This window comes from Leptodactylus fuscus, chromosome 4 (assembly GCF_031893055.1).
Source record: "Leptodactylus fuscus isolate aLepFus1 chromosome 4, aLepFus1.hap2, whole genome shotgun sequence".
Classification (NCBI taxonomy): Eukaryota; Metazoa; Chordata; class Amphibia; order Anura; family Leptodactylidae; genus Leptodactylus; species Leptodactylus fuscus.
In genome coordinates, this window is record NC_134268.1 from 14,946,349 (window position 1) to 14,968,697 (window position 22,349).

The window sequence follows — 22,349 nt, forward strand, 5'->3', positions numbered from 1 at the left end:
CAGTATATCACTCCAGCCCTGCAAATAGATAGGTTACTGTCACCAGAACCAGCATATCACCCCAGCCCTGCAGATAGATAGGTTACTGTCACCAGAACCAGCATATCACTCCAGCCCTGCAGATAGATAGGTTACTGTCACCAGACCCAGTATATCACCCCAGCCCTGCAGATAGATAGGTTACTGTCACCAGACCCAGCATATCACCCCAGCCCTGCAGATAGATAGGTTACTGTCACCAGACCCAGCATATCACCCCAGCACTGCAGATAGATAGGTTAGTATCACCAGACCCAGCATATCCCCCAGCCCTGCAGATAGATAGGTTACTGTCACCAGAACCAGCATATCACCCCAGCCCTGCAGATAGATAGGTTAGTGTCACCAGCACCAGCATATCACCCCAGCCCTGCAGATAGATAGGTTACTGTCACCAGACCCAGCATATCACCCCAGCCCTGCAGATAGATAGGTTACTGTCACCAGAACCAGCATATCACTCCAGCCCTGCAGATAGATAGGTTAGTGTCACCAGAACCAGCATATCACCCCAGTCCTGCAGATAGATAGGTTACTGTCACCAGAACCAGCATATCACTCCAGCCCTGCAGATAGATAGGTTAGTGTCACCAGACCCAGCATATCACTCCAGCCCTGCAGATAGATAGGTTACTGTCACCAGAACCAGCATATCATCCCAGCACAGCAGATAGATAGGTTACTGTCACCAGAACCAGCATATCACCCCAGCCCTGCAGATAGATTACTGTCACCAGAACCAGCATATCACCCCAGCCCTGCAGATAGATAGGTTACTTTCACCAGAACCAGCATATCACCCCAGCCCTGCAGATAGATAGGTTAGTGTCACCAGACCCAGCATATCACCCCAGTCCTGAAGATAGATAGGTTAGTGTCACCAGAACCAGCATATCACCCCAGCCCTGCAGATAGATAGGTTACTGTCACCAGAACCAGCATATCATCCCAGCACAGCAGATAGATAGGTTAGTGTCAGCAGAACCAGCATATCACCCCAGTCCTGCAGCTAGATAGGTTAGTGTCACCAGAACCAGCATATCACCCCAGTCCTGCAGATAGATAGGTTAGTGTCACCAGAACCAGCATATCACCCCAGTCCTGCAGATAGATAGGTTACTGTCACCAGAACCAGCATAGAGCTCATTTGTGCATTGACAAAAACAGCAATCTCTCAGCTCTGGAGATAGACATTCACAAGAGGAAAGCTCACCTTGATTCAGGTGACACTAACCTATCTATCTGTGGGGTAGACTTGCTGGGTTCTGGTGACAGACTCCCTTTAGAGGGGACCTTCACCATGCATGACAAGACCCCCAGGGTTGCTGTGTAGATAGCCCTGGTTGTTGGAGCAGTATATAGCGCCGCCAGGTCTTCCCCCTGTATATTCCTGCTGACGCATTTCCATAGAATGTATTGCAGGGTGACCACATGCCATGTCCTAAATGCAAAAATAGTCCCAGCCATAAATAGCAGGATCGTGTTGTACCCGGACTCGGCGATGTAGGGGACAATCATTAGTCCCACGCATGACTGTGATGCAAAACACACAAATAGTAATTAAGCAGCGGCACTGTCAGGGCGCTGATTAATATGTGGCTGACACTGGCAGCGGCAACGCTCTGCTCAGCTGCAACTGGATTGCAAAATGCAGCCGCTGCCAAAAAATGAAGGTCGATCAGGGGTGAACCATTGAGTTCCTAATTTCAGGAGAGGAAGGAAAATCAAGGTTTTTATATTTTTTAATTAACTATTATTTGTATGGCTCTGACTCAGACCACAGCGTTGTACACACAGCATAGGTAACCACTTTAATACAAGTTCAGACGATGCAGAGATAACTTTGCAAATCTGTTTAGAGTTTTCCTCTCATCAGAGCTAGGATCTTGTACTCAAGAGCTGAACTCCTAATGCTCCTCTTTGCCATCAGAAGTAGCAGACAAGCTAGTGTTTGGAGTTGCATTCTGGGAACAATTCTTTTTTTTTTCTGTTCTCCCCAGAAGAACTGGATGCTGAACAAGCAGGGGCATCTATTAGAGAACCTATACCCTAGTAGGAAATATAGATGTCAGGATACGGAGTCGCCGCGGTCTCCTTGCTGCGCGGCGTCTGGGAGACGTGTTAGGAGTTCTATTGGGTGTGCTTAGGTCATTAAGGGTTAATCTTTTCCTTGCTCTCAGTCTCCATGCCATTAGCCATCAGGTGTGTTCTCTGCTGCTATTTAATCCCCACCCAGGCATGGATCCTTGCCAGCCATTCACTTTGTGGTTCCTGGTCCCCCTGCTCAGTCTGATTCCCTGTCTGTTTGTATTCGGTCTGTTTCTTGGTTAATCTGCCCGGCTTGTATTTTTGACTATCCCTTGTCTTTTGATTTGGTACCTTTATTATATCTCCTGGCTTGACCTCTTGCTCGTCTGACCTCGCCTTCTCTTTTGTGTCTTGCTGGGACTTGTGGTCCTCCCTGGTTCCATGCTGTTTAGTCTTTTGTTTTGCATTGCAGTTACACTGTGCTTTCTGTTTAGGTGTGACCCCGTGACTCCAGTCCCTAGGACTTTCAGGGCCTCCTCTCCCCTTATCCTAGCTGCCTGGACAGAAGCGTAGGAGTCGTGGTAGGCGCACTTCAATTAGGAAGTGCATGGGTCTGCCTCATCTCAGATATTACAGCATAGTTATAGCTGCAGGGCCTGCGACCCCTTTTGTCATTAGTTGCATAGTGTTGCTTTCCCAGCTGTGTCACTTTGCACTGCCTGACCCTGACTCCAATCCTTACAATAGAGTGACTAGAGGGGGGTCCTCTGTGCAGGGTCCTCATCTCACCGCCAGAGAGGAGAACAGGTACAAAGAGCGTCTGTCTCTCTGTAGGACCTGTCCTGTCCACCGTTCCACAGACAAAGCATTCTCATCAATTAGAGATCTGTGGGGTATGACACCAGAGACCCATGCAGATCAGCAGTTAGAAGAACTGATGAGGAAGACCATGCAACAATCATGTTTATGGGTCACATGGCCTGACCGCAGCTCATTTACATTCCTTAGAATAGGTTATAGGTTATTGGCTATTTTACCTGGAAATCTCCTTTTATCAGCTGATCGCTGAGGGTGCTAAGTGTCAGACCGGTGCAATATTGATCACCTAACCTAACTATATGTTGTACTCCTAGAGAGTCTCTCGAAATCAATTTCAGTGCGTGATTAATATATTTTCATGGTTGATATAGATAGATAGATAGATAGATAGATAGATAGATAGATAGATAATCCAAAACTTAGCACAGATATGAGATGACCAAACATGGAATATTTTCTGGACTTTTTTGCAGTCTTGACTAAGTTGATTTCACGTTTTATCCACCAGACGTCCCAGACGCTCCTCTAATAACATCATAGTAGTAATGGAAACATGATGACTATGTCCTGACCACTTCTCCCTCCCATCTTAGGTTTGGTCATTGGTTTTTGCAAAATGTATTTTTTGGGATAAATATTGTCCTATCGGTGAGTCACACATCGTAACAACAACACTCAAGGGCTTCCATGTCTTACATGACTCCTGCATCGGCCAATGATAGTATTACTTAGTTTCCCAATCCAGTCCCTCCATTCTAAGCCAACTGCACTATTATGGCTGTATCTTCTGCCACAACTATCCTGTGTGTCCAGCACGCGCAGTGTGGAAGTACCTACGGTAGGCCAATTGATTTCTGTACAGTATACTGACACTACTGTTGTCTGTAGCATCATGTCTGGGGACTGTGAGACAATGTTGGGTACACCACTATAGACAGCAGTAACATATTAACCGGTACGGTATGCCTTGCTTATACAGGACACACAGGATAGTTGTTGCTGCAGATAGAGCCTATTGTAGATGACTTTAAATAAGGGGTCAGGAAAGGGTTAATACCGTGCATGTAACCATAAAAGCAAAATTCCTTCTAGTGTAAATTAGTAAAGGATAAAAATGAGAGGGGAGAGGAGGGGGATGTAGCTGCAGTTTCTCAAATTAACAAATTTTGATGGAGAGACAGGAGCTAAAGATGTCCAAGTCTCAGCACAATTTTGGTAACAATCTGCTTTCTTTCTCTGCAGGTGAGACAAAGGATCTGAATGACCCGAGGAACCATAACTGGAACTGTGTAGAACCCTGGAGACTTATTACTGACCACCAAGGAGTTGTACAGAAATATATTCTGGCTGCTGAACCATCAAGGACCTCTTTTAGGAGTACCACCCTTGATTAATACAGGATTATCCTAGACCAGAGTCAGCCGTTCCAAGGATTTACAACATTTTTTACAGATTTTGCTGCCCCTGGTAATCTGACCACTTCTACTGAACGTTCTGTCCATCAATAATCATGGTTTCTATAAGGCACAGGAATCTGAAGCTGTTTACTATTGTACTGGCGGTCTTCACCATTACCGCCATGTCATTCCTCTTTAACTACACCCAGAACTCTGTACTTCTATGGAACCCCGAAAAATACTGGTTGTCAGAGCGAATCATTCGATTCATGACGTCTGTGCGAAGACCGTGTAGTTGTAAAACCTGTGTGTCCAAAACGGAGGTTTCCCCTTGGTTCGATGAAAGGTTTAATATCTCCTTCCCTCCAATAATGACGAAACAGAACAACATGGTGTCCGGGAGCACGTACAAGTGGTGGATGGTAAGTGGATGGAGCCAAACAGGTCAGCTCTATAGAAGTTATAATTCTTGTAAGTAGGGGACAGTATTATTTATAGTAGTTATATTGTTGTGCATAGGAGTAGTATTATAGTAGTTATATTCTTGTACATAGGAGTAGTATTATAGTAGTTATATTCTTGTACATAGGAGTAGTATTATAGTAGTTATATTCTTGTACATAGGAACAGTATTATAGTAGTTATATTCTTGTACATAGGAGGTAGTACTATAGTAGTTATATTCTTGTACATAGGAGTAGTATTATAGTAGTTATATTCTTGTATATAGGAGCAGTATTATAGTAGTTATATTCTTGTACATAGGAGGTAGTATTATAGTAGTTATATTCTTGTACATAGGAGTAGTATTATAGTAGTTATATTCTTGTACATAGGAGCAGTATTATAGTAGTTATATTCTTGTATATAGGAGCAGTATTATAGTAGTTATATTCTTGTATATAGGAGTAGTATTATAGTAGTTATATTCTTGTACATAGGAGGTAGTATTATAGTAGTTATATTCTTGTACATAGCAGCAGTATTATAGTAGTTATATTCTTGTATATAGGAGTAGTATTATAGTAGTTATATTCTTGTACATAGGAGGTAGTATTATAGTAGTTATATTCTTGTACATAGCAGCAGTATTATAGTAGTTATATTCTTGTACATAGGAGGTAGTATTATAGTAGTTATATTCTTGTACATAGGAGCAGTATTATAGTAGTTATATTCTTGTACATAGGAGGTAGTATTATAGTAGTTATATTCTTTTACATAGGAGTAGTATTATAGTAGTTATATTCTTGTACATAGGAGTAGTATTATAGTAGTTATATTCTTGTACATAGGAGCAGTATTATAGTAGTTATATTCCTGTACATAGGAGTAGTATTATAGTAGTTATATTCTTGTACATAGGAGGTAGTATTATAGTAGTTATATTCTTGTACATAGGAGTAGTATTATAGTAGTTATATTCTTGTACATAGGAGCAGTATTATAGTAGTTATATTCTTGTACATAGGAGGAGTATTATAGTAGTTATATTCTTGTACATAGGAGTAGTATTATAGTAGTTATATTCTTATACATAGGAGTAGTATTATAGTAGTTATATTCTTGTACATAGGAGCAGTATTATAGTAGTTATATTCTTGTACATAGGAGTAGTATTATAGTAGTTATATTCTTGTACATAGCAGCAGTATTATAGTAGTTATATTCTTGTACATAGGAGCAGTATTATAGTAGTTATATTCTTGTATATAGGAGCAGTATTATAGTAGTTATATTCTTGTATATAGGAGTAGTATTATAGTAGTTATATTCTTGTACATAGGAGGTAGTATTATAGTAGTTATATTCTTGTACATAGCAGCAGTATTATAGTAGTTATATTCTTGTATATAGGAGTAGTATTATAGTAGTTATATTCTTGTACATAGGAGGTAGTATTATAGTAGTTATATTCTTGTACATAGCAGCAGTATTATAGTAGTTATATTCTTGTACATAGGAGGTAGTATTATAGTAGTTATATTCTTGTACATAGGAGCAGTATTATAGTAGTTATATTCTTGTACATAGGAGGTAGTATTATAGTAGTTATATTCTTGTACATAGCAGCAGTATTATAGTAGTTATATTCTTGTACATAGGAGGTAGTATTATAGTAGTTATATTCTTGTACATAGGAGCAGTATTATAGTAGTTATATTCTTGTATATAGGAGTAGTATTATAGTAGTTATATTCTTGTACATAGGAGGTAGTATTATAGTAGTTATATTCTTGTACATAGCAGCAGTATTATAGTAGTTATATTCTTGTACATAGGAGGTAGTATTATAGTAGTTATATTCTTGTACATAGGAGCAGTATTATAGTAGTTATATTCTTGTACATAGGAGGTAGTATTATAGTAGTTATATTCTTGTACATAGCAGCAGTATTATAGTAGTTATATTCTTGTACATAGGAGGTAGTATTATAGTAGTTATATTCTTGTACATAGGAGCAGTATTATAGTAGTTATATTCTTGTACATAGGAGGTAGTATTATAGTAGTTATATTCTTGTACATAGCAGCAGTATTATAGTAGTTATATTCTTGTACATAGGAGGTAGTATTATAGTAGTTATATTCTTGTACATAGCAGCAGTATTATAGTAGTTATATTCTTGTACATAGGAGGTAGTATTATAGTAGTTATATTCTTGTACATAGCAGCAGTATTATAGTAGTTATATTCTTGTACATAGGAGGTAGTATTATAGTAGTTATATTCTTGTACATAGGAGTAGTATTATAGTAGTTATATTCTTGTACATAGGAGCAGTATTATAGTAGTTATATTCCTGTACATAGGAGTAGTATTATAGTAGTTATATTCTTGTACATAGGAGGTAGTATTATAGTAGTTATATTCTTGTACATAGGAGTAGTATTATAGTAGTTATATTCTTGTACATAGGAGCAGTATTATAGTAGTTATATTCTTGTACATAGGAGGAGTATTATAGTAGTTATATTCTTGTACATAGCAGCAGTATTATAGTAGCTATATACTTGTACATAGGAGCAGTATTATAGTAGTTATATTCTTGTACATAGGAGCAGTATTATAGTAGTTATATTCTTGTACATAGGAGGAGTATTATAGTAGTTATATTCTTGTACATAGGAGTAGTATTATAGTAGTTATATTCTTGTACATAGGAGCAGTATTATAGTAGTTATATTCTTGTACATAGGAGTAGTATTATAGTAGTTATATTCTTGTACATAGCAGCAGTATTATAGTAGTTATATTCTTGTACATAGGAGCAGTATTATAGTAGTTATATTCTGGTACATAGGAGTAGTATTATAGTAGTTATATTCTTGTACATAGGAGGAGTGTTATAGTAGTTATATTCTTGTACATAGGAGGAGTATTATAGTAGTTATATTCTTGTACATAGGAGTAGTATTATAGTAGTTATATTCTTGTACATAGGAGCAGTATTATAGTAGTTATATTCTTGTACATAGGATCAGTATTATAGTAGTTATATTCTTGTACATAGGAGTAGTATTATAATAGTTATATTCTTGTACATAGGATACACTTAATTTTATAAGTGTTCTATTCTTGTAGAATAGTAGTAGTATTATACTATATATTATATTACAGGATCTTCTCTATTTGCTATGAAGCATTGATAACATCTTATTCCATCTCCCCTGTGCGGTTTCTTACTCTCTCCTCTTGTTAGGGGCTTCTCTGCGCTCCCACATTATGCGGTTTGCAGATAGGCAGATACTGTCGTGTTATATTAGGTTGTGAGATGTTGTCACTACAGGTATGAACGTTACTATTATAACACATGAGATGCGCCTACGCTGTGACTTTGCCCCCATCACCTGCAGTCTCAGATTATACGTCTCCTTATTTCATTAATTGGCTGCTGTCAGCGGTGTCATGGAGGTCGTACCCGTGGAACAGGTGGAGCGTCATTTATGATGGCATTTCGTATAGTACGGACATATGGAGGCAGATTTTTGCTCATTATTTCTAATTAAATGGGTGGTAAAGATTCAGTCGTTGTGTCTCTAGGACTATATATGTGAAAGCGACGCCATCTGTGGAGAGTTGATATGAAAATAAATGGAGTTAGCGCCATACTCGATAAGGCTGGGGCTCCTTTTGTATTATACAGTCTACACTTTGTGGCGTATGCAACTGCAAGTGTATATATGTAAGAGAAGATAAGATAATACTTTCATACTCCCGCCATGGGGAGGTTTCCGAATATACACAAGGGTAGTCTAATCTCAGTAGGCCTCCCATCTATCCCATCTGTGGGCCCTTCAGACCACTGGACCCCGGTTTCTGCCCATGTTTACGTTGCTTTGCGCTCCACGGACTCCTTTCATTCCCTTTGATAGCGGGATAATTTTACTGTATACATCCCCTCCCCAAAAAAATTTAAGGAATTGTTCAGAATTAGTTGATTAGATCCCCTCCTGTAGCTGCCTATGAAAAAGTGACAACAAAGAGCCCAGTGGGAAATTGGCAGCAAGTGCTCAATCTTCCTACAGTGCCCCCGCAGGTGAAATAAAGCATTACACCGACCGCTTTGAACTCAATGGGTCATCTGCAAAATGTACAGAGGTGCCACGTTCTCTGATATAAAACGATGCTTTTAGCTACTCCCTCCTCTAACAGGGCTATGTCCCAAAAAAATAAAAAATTCTTAGTGAAAGCTACTGTTTAAAAAATACCCAATATCAAGCATTTATAGAAAGCCCCCCCCCCCCCCCCCATGTAAAGAAATATTGCAAATTACAAAGTCATTTTCAATATTTTCCACTGTTGGCCACTAGAGAGCGCATGATCTCTGTACCTTGCCAAGGTAAGACTCAGTACACAGATGATTTCTAGCTGCTTAAGGACCTCTGATGACTTCATCAAAGGTCCTTAAGCAATCTCAGTAACATACATACATAGATACACAGACATACAGGTTACGTAATGTACTTGATAAAGACCTCAGCTTAGGCACCATCCTTGGTATCCAAGCCCCCCTTAATATTAGGTATTAACCCCTTTGTCCCCGTCAAACCAGGCGGGCTAGCGTTGCATTTAGAGAGGCGTATATACTTACTGCACCATTCTGCTACTAGAAATGCTCAGTTAGGTGTGTTAGCTTTGATGGATGGCCAATTAAGCCCGCTAGACGTAACGTTACGCTAATACGCTGGAGCTGGATACACGTCAAGCGAGCGGGACCCACAATCAGTCACAACCCGTCCTACAGCTCTGCAACGTTATACTAAACCAAAAAAGACTGTGCAAATCTGTAGTCACACCTATCTGAGCAGGATCTACTCACTGCTTTCTATAAGTTTCAATGTAGCACTGCAGAGCTGTGTATGTGTCGATGCTGCTTAAGGACCTGTAAAATTGTCAGAGGTCCTTAACAACTCGATATTCAGCAGCTCCCATCCTAACTCTCCCATAAGCTGTGCTCCCTCTACTGGCCAGCTGTTGCAAATATAAAAAAAAATATTATTTTTTATAACTACTGAATAAATTAAAAAAAAAAAAAAATTACCAAAATTTCTAAAATTAATAAACAGTAACATTGTAAAAAAAAAATTGTCATGAAACTTTTTGTGTATCGAATGACTTTTTCTTTCTATGCAGAAGTTGCAAGATGAAAAGAACCCGGCAGACCTCAACAAAGTCATTGAAGAATTGTTTAACATTATCCCAGGTGACAGCAATGTGTTGGACCATAATCCGTCCCGGTGCCGAACGTGTGCCGTCGTGGGCAACTCCGGAAACCTCAAAGGTTCAGAATATGGACAGGATATTGATGCCCACGACTTTGTATTAAGGTGAGATGGGTCAGCCGTACTACAAGCTTGTCCTGTGCGATTCAGTGATTGGGTTGGAGGCCGCAGCTCTGACTGATATGACAAAATGTGGAGTTTTGTTACGAGGTTTCAAAAACACTGTCATGGCTGATGATATATCCCATTGGACCAATAATCCTTTTAGGTGTTTACAATTCCCAAGCTAACCTCCTAAATACAGGATTGTCAAATGGTCTCGAGATTTTGCACTATTATAATAGTTATATTCTTGTATATAGGAGCAGTATTATAGTAGTTATATTCTTGTACATAGGAGTAGTATTATAGTAGTTATATTCTTGTACATAGGAGTAGTATTATAGTAGTTATATTCTTGTACATAGGAGGTAGTATTATAGTAGTTATAGTCTTGTATATAGGAGGTAGTATTATAGTAGTTATATTCTTGTACATAGGAGTAGTATTATAGTAGTTATATTCTTGTATATAGGAGGTAGTATTATAGTAGTTATATTCTTGTACATAGGAGTAGTATTATAGTAGTTATATTCTTGTACATAGGAGTAGTATTATAGTAGTTATATTCTTGTACATAGGAACAGTATTATAGTAGTTATATTCTTGTACATAGGAGTAGTATTATAGTAGTTATATTCTTGTACATAGGAACAGTATTATAGTAGTTATATTCTTGTACATAGGAGGTAGTATTATAGTAGTTATATTCTTGTACATAGGAGTAGTATTATAGTAGTTATATTCTTGTACATAGGAGTAGTATAATAGTAGTTATATTCTTGTACATAGGAGGTAGTATTATAGTAGTTATATTCTTGTACATAGGAACAGTATTATAGTAGTTATATTCTTGTACATAGGAGCAGTATTATAGTAGTTATATTCTTGTACATAGGAGGTAGTATTATAGTAGTTATATTCTTGTACATAGGAGTAGTATTATAGTAGTTATATTCTTGTACATAGGAGCAGTATTATAGTAGTTATATTCTTGTACATAGGAGTAGTATTATAGTAGTTATATTCTTGTACATAGGAGCAGTATTATAGTAGTTATATTCTTGTACATAGGAGGTAGTATTATAGTAGTTATATTCTTGTACATAGGAGTAGTATTATAGTAGTTATATTCTTGTACATAGGAGGTAGTATTATAGTAGTTATATTCTTGTACATAGGAGCAGTATTATAGTAGTTATATTCTTGTACATAGGAGGTAGTATTATAGTAGTTATATTCTTGTACATAGGAGTAGTATTATAGTAGTTATATTCTTGTACATAGGAGCAGTATTATAGTAGTTATATTCTTGTACATAGGAGTAGTATTATAGTAGTTATATTCTTGTATATAGGAGTAGTATTATAGTAGTTATATTCTTGTATATAGGAGTAGTATTATAGTAGTTATATTCTTGTACATAGGAGCAGTATTATAGTAGTTATATTCTTGTACATAGGAGCAGTATTATAGTAGTTATATTCTTGTACATAGGAGGTAGTATTATAGTAGTTATATTCTTGTATATAGGAGCAGTATTATAGTAGTTATATTCTTGTACATAGAAGCAGTATTATAGTAGTTATATTCTTGTATATAGGAGTAGTATTATAGTAGTTATATTCTTGTACATAGGAGTAGTATTATAGTAGTTATATTCTTGTACATAGGAGTAGTATTATAGTAGTTATATTCTTGTACATAGGAGGTAGTATTATAGTAGTTATATTCTTGTATATAGGAGCAGTATTATAGTAGTTATATTCTTGTACATAGGAGCAGTATTATAGTAGTTATATTCTTGTATATAGGAGTAGTATTATAGTAGTTATATTCTTGTACATAGGAGTAGTATTATAGTAGTTATATTCTTGTACATAGGAGCAGTATTATAGTAGTTATATTCTTGTATATAGGAGTAGTATTATAGTAGTTATATTCTTGTACATAGGGGGCAGTATTATAGTAGTTATATTCTGGTATATAGGGGGCAGTATTATAGTAGTTCATATTAATATTCTTGTTCATTGCCTTTTGCCTTATAGGGGTATAATCTTGTATACTATTATTTATTGATATATTGGTTGTTGTCGCGAGCCTATGAGTCATTTTCCTAATCCCTTTGCTTTTGCTGGGTTCAGAATTCGGGCTCCGAAATTGTCAAAATTTATATTTTCCTTCTGCAAATGGGAAATGAAATGTCAAACAAAGTCATTTACAATTAAGTGCCCTCCTTTCCCAAATCCAGTTACGTCTCGGGGCTCGGGGGCCTCTTCTCATTCTTCTCGGCCTCTCTACGATATAATGAATGTGTTTTCTTTGGCAGATTCAAATGACATTTTAATAAAAATCACTTTCCATAATTGTCTCCTATGCAAATTGAATTAGATAATTTACTTTAGCTTGGTAAACATATGTTGGGGGTGGATTGTACAATGTGATGTTCCCGTGTATCTGGCAGAGAGCCGTGTTCACATCTGGTAGGCAGCTGTGTGCTTACGACACTGCAGTAACCTGACTGTAAGAATAACGCCATAGTCTACAAAGTGCCGTAAACCGTTGTCTGACCAGAATCTGCTCTTTCTTTAGGATGAACCAGGGTCCCACTGCAAAGTATGAGAAGGACGTTGGGAATAAGACCACTCACCACTTTGTGTATCCGGAGAGTATGCGGGATCTACAAGAGGACGTCAGCATGGTCCTCATTCCTTTCAAGATCCTCGATCTCCAGTGGGTTGTCAGCGCCCTGACCACCGGCAGTATAAGCTTGTAAGTCACATTGTAGTGTCCACGATCTACAAACACACAGATCACGGCAGTGTTGGGTTACATGTCATACAATAGTCAGGGACTCCTGATCCACTAGGCCCCATTCTAGAGCCAGAGACATGTCCTATAATGGGTTCACCATGTGATATAGCGGGAGCTCGGCCAGCCTTGACCTTGTCCTCGTCCTTATGTCAAGGTGATGGTTTCGGCAATTAACCGAATTCAATGAAAATGCCACAACTAATCCCAAACCCCAAAATGTATGATCCTTACCCAGACAGTTACATGGACAGCGAGGTCAGCGGATACAAGACCTCGCCCAGGCTGGAGATGTAATAGAGCCGTTTCTTAAAGGGGTGTGTCATGCCATTGGTGGCATATTAGCAATAGGATAGGGGCCGACCACTTAGATCCCCATTGATCACTAGAACAACATGGCCGTGTCTCTAGGAAGGCTCTCTAGATATTGTCCATGCAGTCCCTCCAGAGATGGCTGGCCCTGTATCCGGCGGTGCTGCCCGTGCCGAGACCGTCCTCACCTTTATATTTATCCTGCTATGGACAGACTATGGGGAGAATCTACAGCTTAAAAGTGACTAGAAAAAGCTGAATTTGGGATTTTTTTGGCTGAGACGTGGGAGCCGCCTGGTAATTAGGAGCTGTCATCTGTGACCTAGTTTAGGCTGGAGAAATAAGACTGCGCACAGCAAAGTCCTCCGGATACATTACTAGGATCACACTCACACTATTGGACTGTTTTTGGTGAATATTTTATATTAATTCTCTCAATCAACCTATAGACAGTTCTGTTCTTTGACAGAAGAAAAAAACAGCACCACATCTTTCTACAGGTTGAGTGCGGTATTGCAGCTCAACTCTATTAAAGGGATCCTATCATTCAAACTCATTTTTTTCTCACTAACACATTGTAATAGCCTTAAGAAAGGCTATTCTTCTCCTACCTTTCGATGTCTTCTCCGCGCCGCCGTTCGCTTGAAATCCTGTTTTTTTTGTTGGTATGCAAATGCATTCTCTCGCAGCACTAGGGACGAGCTCCAGCACTCAAACAGCGATGGGGGCGTCCCCAATGCTGCGATAGAACTCTCTCCAGAGCCGCCTCCATCTTCTTTAGCAACAGCCTCGTCACACGTCTTCTTCCAGCGTGTGTGTGTGGGGGGGGGGGTCAAAATTCAATGCATGCACGCGCGAGTTGGCTGTGCCTCGGGCAGAGCCGACTTCACATGCGGGCGGCCATTTTTTTGTGTCCGCTTACGCGAGCATGAGCAGTACGCTCCTGTAGTTCTATGCCCGAGCCGACTTACACATGCATTGAATTTTGACCCCCCTCACGCCCCGGAAGAAGACGCGTGACGAGGTTGTTGCTGAAGAAGATGGAGGCGGCTCTAGAGAGAGTTCTCTCATAGCATTAGGGACGCCCCCAGTGCTGTTTGAGCACTGGGTCCCACCCCCAGTGCTGCGAGAGAACTCATTTGCATACCGACAAAAAACAGGATTTCAAGCAAATGGCGGCGCGGAGAAAACATCAAAAGGAAGGAGAAGAATAGCCTTTCTTAAGGCTATTCCGAAGTGTTAGTAAGAAAAAAATGAGTTTGAATGATAGGATCCCTTTAACATCAGTAGAGCAAAGTTGCAATACCAGACACAACCCATAGACAGGTGTGGCGCTGTTTCTAGATGGGAGAACTCATATTCTTAAGGTTATGCCGGGGCCAGTAAAAATGTATAAATTTCTATTTTCATCCTTTTGCACTCCTCCTTTGATTTGTGATTCTTCTATTACCTGGTGGAAAGCATCAGCAAGTAGCTTTCTTATGGTTACAGGTTTCCCTCATTCAGGATATCTATTGGCCTCAGTATATCTGTTTCTAAACGACCCAGCACTCCCATGTATTACATTGGTATCATTTTTAGTTCCGGGTACAAGGTGCAGTACTTTGTTTTACCAGTGGTGGTGCTGTAGTAAAACTGAACACTTGCTACCATAGATTACAGGTGATCGCCGTGGATCACTATGAAACACCTTGTCATCCTGTGAACCTTCTAACAAGGGATGTTCTTGTAAATTGACTATCTCTATATAGGAGTTGTCCAGATTCAAAAACTTTTTATTGGAGGGGTTAATAGAGGGGACGTCCTCTGTTCGGGATCCTCATCTCTTCACTAGGATAGAAAGTCCCTACAAAGAGCGTCTCTCGTTCCGGAGGACCTGTCCTGTATTACATAGATATCCCACATTTTGTTTTCAGTTTTTGTACCCCCAGAAGTCCCCCTACCGTACGCCGTGCAGACCTCACCTCCTCCGACGCTATATACAGTAATTAAGGGTGGATTAGGATCCATTACAGGCTTCTCAATGGTCCTAATAAGAAAGCACTTTGTCTCGGCTTCAGGTGAGACATTGGCCCTTGTTTGCTCGGGTTTATTGGCTTGAAGTGGCCGCGTTGAGACGTGAAGCTCCAGGATTCCTGCATGATTGAATTACAGGCCCCGCTTACACAGCTGCCGCCTCTTCCAGTCTACTGACTTGCCCCTTCACGGCCTGACACAAGGGGCTACTGGTTTGTGCAACAATGATCCCATTTTGCATTTATTTTGTAAATCCCCCTCGTGACTCTCGACATTTGCCTGGGGTGGGGTCCTCAAACAGGAAACCATTGTGTCCTCGAGACCTTCTATTCATGGATTTAGGATTCACATGGTGGGGTCGATTTTTCTTTGAAGTTTTTATTGGCATTTCCTTGGGATTTGTAGAGTCTTTTTGTCTTGTGTTCCGGCACCAAATTCTTGGGCTCAAGCAGATTTTGATGTGTCACTCGAGATTAAGGAATGGACCTCACGAAAGAGGTGACAAGAGTTGATAATTGGAAGATCGTGATACCTTGGGTGGACTTACTGACTTGGTGGTCCAGCTTGAAGTCCCATCATCTAACCATTCCTTTACTACTGTAAAGGAGGGGATGATGAGAGTTGGTGATAACTAGAAGATATTGATATCCTGAGGTCCCATCATCTGACCATTCCTTTCCTGTGTGCTGGTGGCACCGGATGGAAGAGATGATGAGTTGGTGACAACTGGAAGATCTTGATACCTTGAGTAGACTTTCGGACATGGTGGTCTAGCTTGAGGTTCCATCATCTGATCGTTCCTTTCCTATGTGCTGGTGGCACCTGATGGAAGAGATGATGAGTTGGTGACAACTGGAAGATCTTGATAAGTCGAGTAGACTTTCGGACAAGGTGGTCTAGCTTGAGGTTCCATCATCTGATCGTTCCTCTCCTATGTGCTGGTGGTTCCTGATGGAAGAGACGATGAGTTGGTGACAACTGGTAGATCTTGATACCTCGAGTAGACTTTCGGACAAGGTGGTCTAGTTTGAGGTTCCATCATCTGATCGTTCCTTTCCTATGTGCTGGTGGCACCTGATGGAAGAGATGATGAGTTGGTGACAACTGGAAGATCTTGATACCTAGAGTAGACCTTCGGGCATGGTGGTCTAGCTTGAGGTTCCATCATCTGATAGTTCCTTTCCTATGTGCTGGTGGCACCTGATGGAAGAGACGATGAGTTGGTGACTACTCGAGGTATCAAGATTTTCCAGTTGACTTTCGGACATGGTGGTCTAAGTTTGAGGTTCCATCATCTGATCGTTCCTTTCCTATGTGTTTGTGGGACACAAGTGACCCAAGAACGAGCAGTTATGTTCTATGTGGCCCTTACCAGATGACATCTTGTGGTTGGTTCCTGTTGTTTCTCCCTTGGACAAGAATAGTATCTCAAATTCCTATTCAATGTTCATGTTGAAACAGTCAATACGTGATAAAAGATTTACTGTTGACTGATCCTATGGTCATACATGTAAGAATGTTTTCTCGATTGAAGATGACCAGGTTGGTCAAGTATTTGTTTAATTCTAAGATGAGGACACAGAAGTATCTTGATAGGAACCATAGAGTGCGTTGAAATCCAACCTGTTCAATCTCCTCTGCTGACAGACTCGGGATGTATCTCAGCTTGCCGAAAGACTTGACAGTCCATCACAAAGCAAAACATCTCATGTCCGTGACTAGCCGAGGGACTAGGCGTGGTGGCCACTTCAGATATACAACTTCCAATTATTAGAATCAGCCAATGAAACTCGGACACCAAGTTATAGCAAAGTTGTATCCGATCTGACTGCAACTCTGTAAGGACTCGTGTGACTGCAACTCTGTAAGGACTCGTGTGACTGCAACTCTGTAAGGACTCGTGTGACTGCAACTCTGTAAGGACTCGTGTGACTGCAACTCTGTAAGGACTCGTGTGACTGCAACTCTGTAAGGACTCGTGTGACTGCAACTCTAAGGACTCACGTGACTGCAACTCTGCATGGACTCACATGACTGCAACTCTGCATGGACTCACATGACTGCAACTCTGTAAGGACTCACGTGACTGCAACTCTGCAAGGACTCACGTGACTGCAACTCTGCAAGGACTCACATGACTGCAACTCTGCAAGGACTCACATGACTGCAACTCTGCAAGGACTCACATGACTGCAACTCTGTAAGGACGTGTGACTGCAACTCTGTAAGGACTCGCTACCACTGCCAGTCAGTAGAAAGACCATATTGCTCCAAGTTTTACAACTTTTTAGAGTTCCGTGAATTTTTATTCAGGCCGAAAAGCTCCGCACAGTTTCATGTGGATACTAAATATACACCTTTGTCTCCCCCTAGTGGATGTAAAGAATTTGACAACTTTTTTTTTCCACTTTTTGAATTTTTTTTATTTTTTATTTTGTTTGCTGCTTTTTGTGAATTAATTTAATAGCAGTTTTAACCTTCTATCTAGCGATCATCTTTAGTATCTGGGGTATAGCTGAGGGAGTGCTGAGGGAGCCATATTGTTGGATAAAGGGGTGGGGTGTGGGTATAAAGGCCCCTTTGCTAGGTTGGATACCCCATATAATAACTTGTCGGGCCCTTTCCAGATATTGGTTTGCTTGCTTGGATTGTAAATGCTATCATTGGGATCCCCTAGTGCAGGAGTCGTCCATCTTCCGCTACCGTGAAACTACAACTCCCAGCATGCTCCATTCACTTGTATGGGAGTTCTAAGATGTGCACAACCAGACTGCATGCTGGGACTTGTGGTGTCACAACAGCTGGAGTGCTGAAGGTTGCTGATCCTGTTCTTGTGACTCTAGTTTGTGCACATATAGAATTTGGAAAGGGGCACACTCTGTTCCAGTTCATGTTTCTCCTGCAATACCTGACTTGTCCAGCAGAGGTCAGTTACCCTATGCAATTTTACGTGTTTTCCAGAAGAGGGCAGCACGGTGTCGAGCTGTTGTGTGTGTATTGTCACCTAGCTTTCATACTGGTTTCTATATTGACCCACTCAGCTTTCTATGAGACAGATATCACAACTGCATAGATTTTTTTTTGGGGGGGGTGCACCTACTGAATTATTTCTTAATACTAATATTCCGTTTCTTACATTTTCCAGCACGTACGCTCCGGTACCACGCAAGATTAAAGTAAACAAAGACAAGGTGAGACGTTGCTGTAAGATATGAGCTGTATCAATAGTATTAGCATAGATGTGCCCCATCTGGTGACAGCCAGTCATAATAATATCCTAAGCTTGTCATCCTGCTTTCTACAGACTCTGAATGGCATCTAAATGTGCACTGCAACGCTGTTACAACCCCCGCTCCCTCTCTTTTCCTACTCTGTAGATATGTGTCAGTCTTCACTTTAGCTCTCGTATTCTATTCACGAACCGGGATATACTGCCCAATGCTATAGGCTTCTCCTAAGCTGGGTTTGTGCTGAAAATTCCCATGCACACACACATATGTGTATGTGTGTGTGTGTATATCTCCCTATATTATAAAAATGAATGTCTGTCCGTCTGTCTGTGCTCTAATGCGAACCAAACGACTGGACCGATCTTCACCAAATTTGGCACAGAGATACTTCAGGTATCCGGGAAGGTTTAAGACGAGACTCCAACTCGCTCGGACGTACCGTTGCTGAGATACAGCATTCCAAACACAGTGCCCCCCCCCCCCTTAGCCAATACAAACCTGCAAGTCTTTCACTCATATTCCAACTGCAATACACACGGTCACTCCACATACACAATACAACACTGATATCCAAACTGAGATACACGCATCAGAGGATTAGATACACAGATCAGCACACAGTATCACACACCAGAGGATTAGATACACGCGTCTGCACACAGTCCCACAAACCAGAGGATTAAATACGCGCTTCTGCACACAGTTCCACATGCCGAAGGATTAGATACACGCGTCTGCACAAAGTACCACACGCCAGAGGATTAGATACGCGCGTCTGCACACAGTACCACATGCCAAAGGATTGGATACACGCATCTGCACACAGTTCCACACACCAGAGCATAAGATATGCACATCTGCACACAGTACCACATGCCGTAGGATTAGTAGCACAAGCCAGAGAATTACATACACGTCTCAGCACACAGTACCACACAGGGAGGATTAGATACACGCGTCTGCACACAGTACCACATGCCGTAGGATTAGATACGCGCGTCTACACACAGTTCCACATGCCGTAGGATTAGATACGCACCTCTTCACACAATACCACACAGGGGAGGATTAGATACGTGTGTCTGCACACAGTACCACACTTTGGAGGATTAGATACATGCCTCTGCACACAGTACCACAAGCCAGAGAATTACATACACGTCTCAGCACACAGTACCACATGGGGCAGGATTAAATACGCGCATCTGCACACAGTACCACATGCCAGAGGATTAGATACGCGCATCTGCACACAGTACCACACGCCAGAGGATTAGATACGCGCGTCTGCACACAGTACCACATGCCGTAGGATTAGATATATGCCTCTTCACACAATATCACACAGGAGAGGATTAGATACATGTGTTTGCATACAGTACCACACTTTGGAGGATTATATACATGCCTCTGCACACAGTACCACAAGCCAGAGAATTATATACGCGTCTCAGCACACAGTACCACACAGAAAGGATTAGATACACGCGTCTGCACACAGTACCACATGCTGTAGGATTAGATACGCGCATCTACACACAATTCCACATGCCGTAGGATTAGATACGCACCTCTTCACACAGTACCACACAGGGGAGGATTAGATACGTGTGTCTGCATACAGTACCACACTTTGGAGGATTAGATACATGCCTCTGCACACAGTACCACAATCCAGAGAATTAGATACGCGCATCAGCACACAGTACCACACAGGGAAGAATTAGATACACGCATCTGCACACAGTACCACACGCCAAAGGATTAGATACGCGCGTCTACACACAGTTCCACGCGCCGTAGGATTAGATATGCGACTCTTCACACAATACCACACAGGGAAGGATTAGATACGTGTGTCTGCATACAGTACCACACTTTGGAGGTTTAGATACAAGCCTCTGCACACAGTACCACAAGCCAGAGAATTAGATACGCGTCCCAATACACAGTACCACATGGGGGAGGATTAGATACAAGCCTCTGCACACAGCACCACAAGCCAGAGAAGTAGATACGCGTCTCAATACACAGTACCACATGCCGTAGGATTAGATATGCGCACCTACACACAGTTCCACTCGCTGTAGGATTAGATACACGCCTCCTCACACAATACCACACAGGGGAGGATTAGATACGCGCATCTGCACACAGTTCCACACACCAGAGGATTAGATAAGCACGTCTGCACACAGTACCACATGCCGTAGGATTAGATACGCGCGTCTTACAGTTCCACATGTCAGACGATTAGATACGCACATCTTCACACAGTTGTACACGCCATAGGATTAGATACACGCGTCTGCATACAGTACCACATGCTGTAGGATTAGATATGTGCGTCTACTCACAGTTCCACATGCCGTAGGATTAGATACACGCCTCTTCACACAATACCACACAGGGGAGGATTAGATACGTGCATCTGAACTCAGTACCACACTTTGGAGGATTAGATACATGCCTCTGCACACAGTACCACATGCCAGATAATTAGATACGCGTCTCAGCACACAGTACCACACGGGGGAGGATTAGATACGTGCGTCTGCACATAGTACCACATGCCGTAAGATTAGATATGCACGTCTGCACACAGTTTCATTTACCGGAGGATTAGATACGTGCCTCTTCACACAATGCCACACAGGGGAGGATTAGATACACACATCTGTACACAGTACCACACGCCAGAGGATTAGATATGTGCATCTGCACACAGTACCACACCAACAAGGATTAGATACTTGCGTCTAAACACAGTACTACACAGGGAAGGATTAGATACAGCTTTACTCCAGGTATCCATAACAAATGATCACAGGTTTTTCACTGATATCCAAAATGAGATACACATAATCACATGACGCTTATGGACATACACAGAAACCACATACAAAATACATCAGTGCAAAATTGGACATTTCTTATGGGGCCACTACACAAACATAAAATATAATATACCCGTGCGAAGCCGGGTCCTCCCTCTAGTATATATATATATATATATATATATATATATGTATATAATAATATTATTATTATTATTATTATTATTATTATTATTATTATTATTATTATTTATTTATTATTAATTATTATATTTTATTTTTTATTTATTTATTTATTTTTTTGACCTATAAGCCCATACCTTCAGCTGTAACGATTGATGTATTTTTTTCCGTGTTCATTTCTTTACAGATTCTAGTTTACCACCCGGAGTTCATGCGATATGTCAATGACAGATGGTTATTTAACCACGGCCGGTATTCGTCTACTGGACTACTCACTGTTATATTTGCCCTTCACATCTGTGACCAGGTACGGTTTATATAACCTATTAGAGGTGTAACTTAACTTAAAGGGAGTGTCACCTGGACCCCACAGATAGATAGGTTTGGGCCCCCTGAATTAGCCGGTGTTTTCCCCTTGTTATTCGCTGCCTCCATTGCCGAGATATTGCTGTTTTTGTCAATTAAGCTCTTTGGAGCAATGAAGGCGGGGCCACTTACCTCTTTGCTCCATTTGTATAGTGACAAACACAGCGACGGGGGACACTGATTCACAAGGGGGGGGGAACCATTTTGGGTGATCCTGACCTATCTATCTGCGGCTGATCGGCTGGGTTCTGGTGACACTCCCTTTAAAAATCTTGGGCTGCAGATACTTTAAGCAGGCCCCGCCTACCAGTTTCTAAAAATTCCAGCCCTGCCACAGGAGGAAATCTCACCGGGACAGATTATAAGAGGGCACATGGGGCAAATGCAGTCACTTTGGGCAGATAGAGGGCCTGCAACCCCACCCTACCAACTGTTGCCCAATGTAGGTGGCAAATTCTATCTCTTTGGGCAGATAGAGGGCCTGC

The 22,349-nt window shown here is 41.0% G+C and overlaps 1 protein-coding gene across 1 annotated transcript in view; it reads left to right on the forward strand.

The window, feature by feature from the left end:
- ST3GAL1 (ST3 beta-galactoside alpha-2,3-sialyltransferase 1) overlaps positions 1–22,349 on the forward strand; it is a 115,321-nt gene that overhangs the window by 87,757 nt on the left and 5,215 nt on the right. The window contains exons 4-8 of the mRNA XM_075270085.1: positions 4,129–4,705; positions 9,922–10,115; positions 12,702–12,881; positions 18,394–18,439; positions 21,686–21,805. Coding sequence (XP_075126186.1) covers positions 4,397–4,705; positions 9,922–10,115; positions 12,702–12,881; positions 18,394–18,439; positions 21,686–21,805 — 849 coding nt within the window. The 5' untranslated portion in view covers positions 4,129–4,396. The remainder of the gene's footprint in view (positions 1–4,128; positions 4,706–9,921; positions 10,116–12,701; positions 12,882–18,393; positions 18,440–21,685; positions 21,806–22,349) is intronic.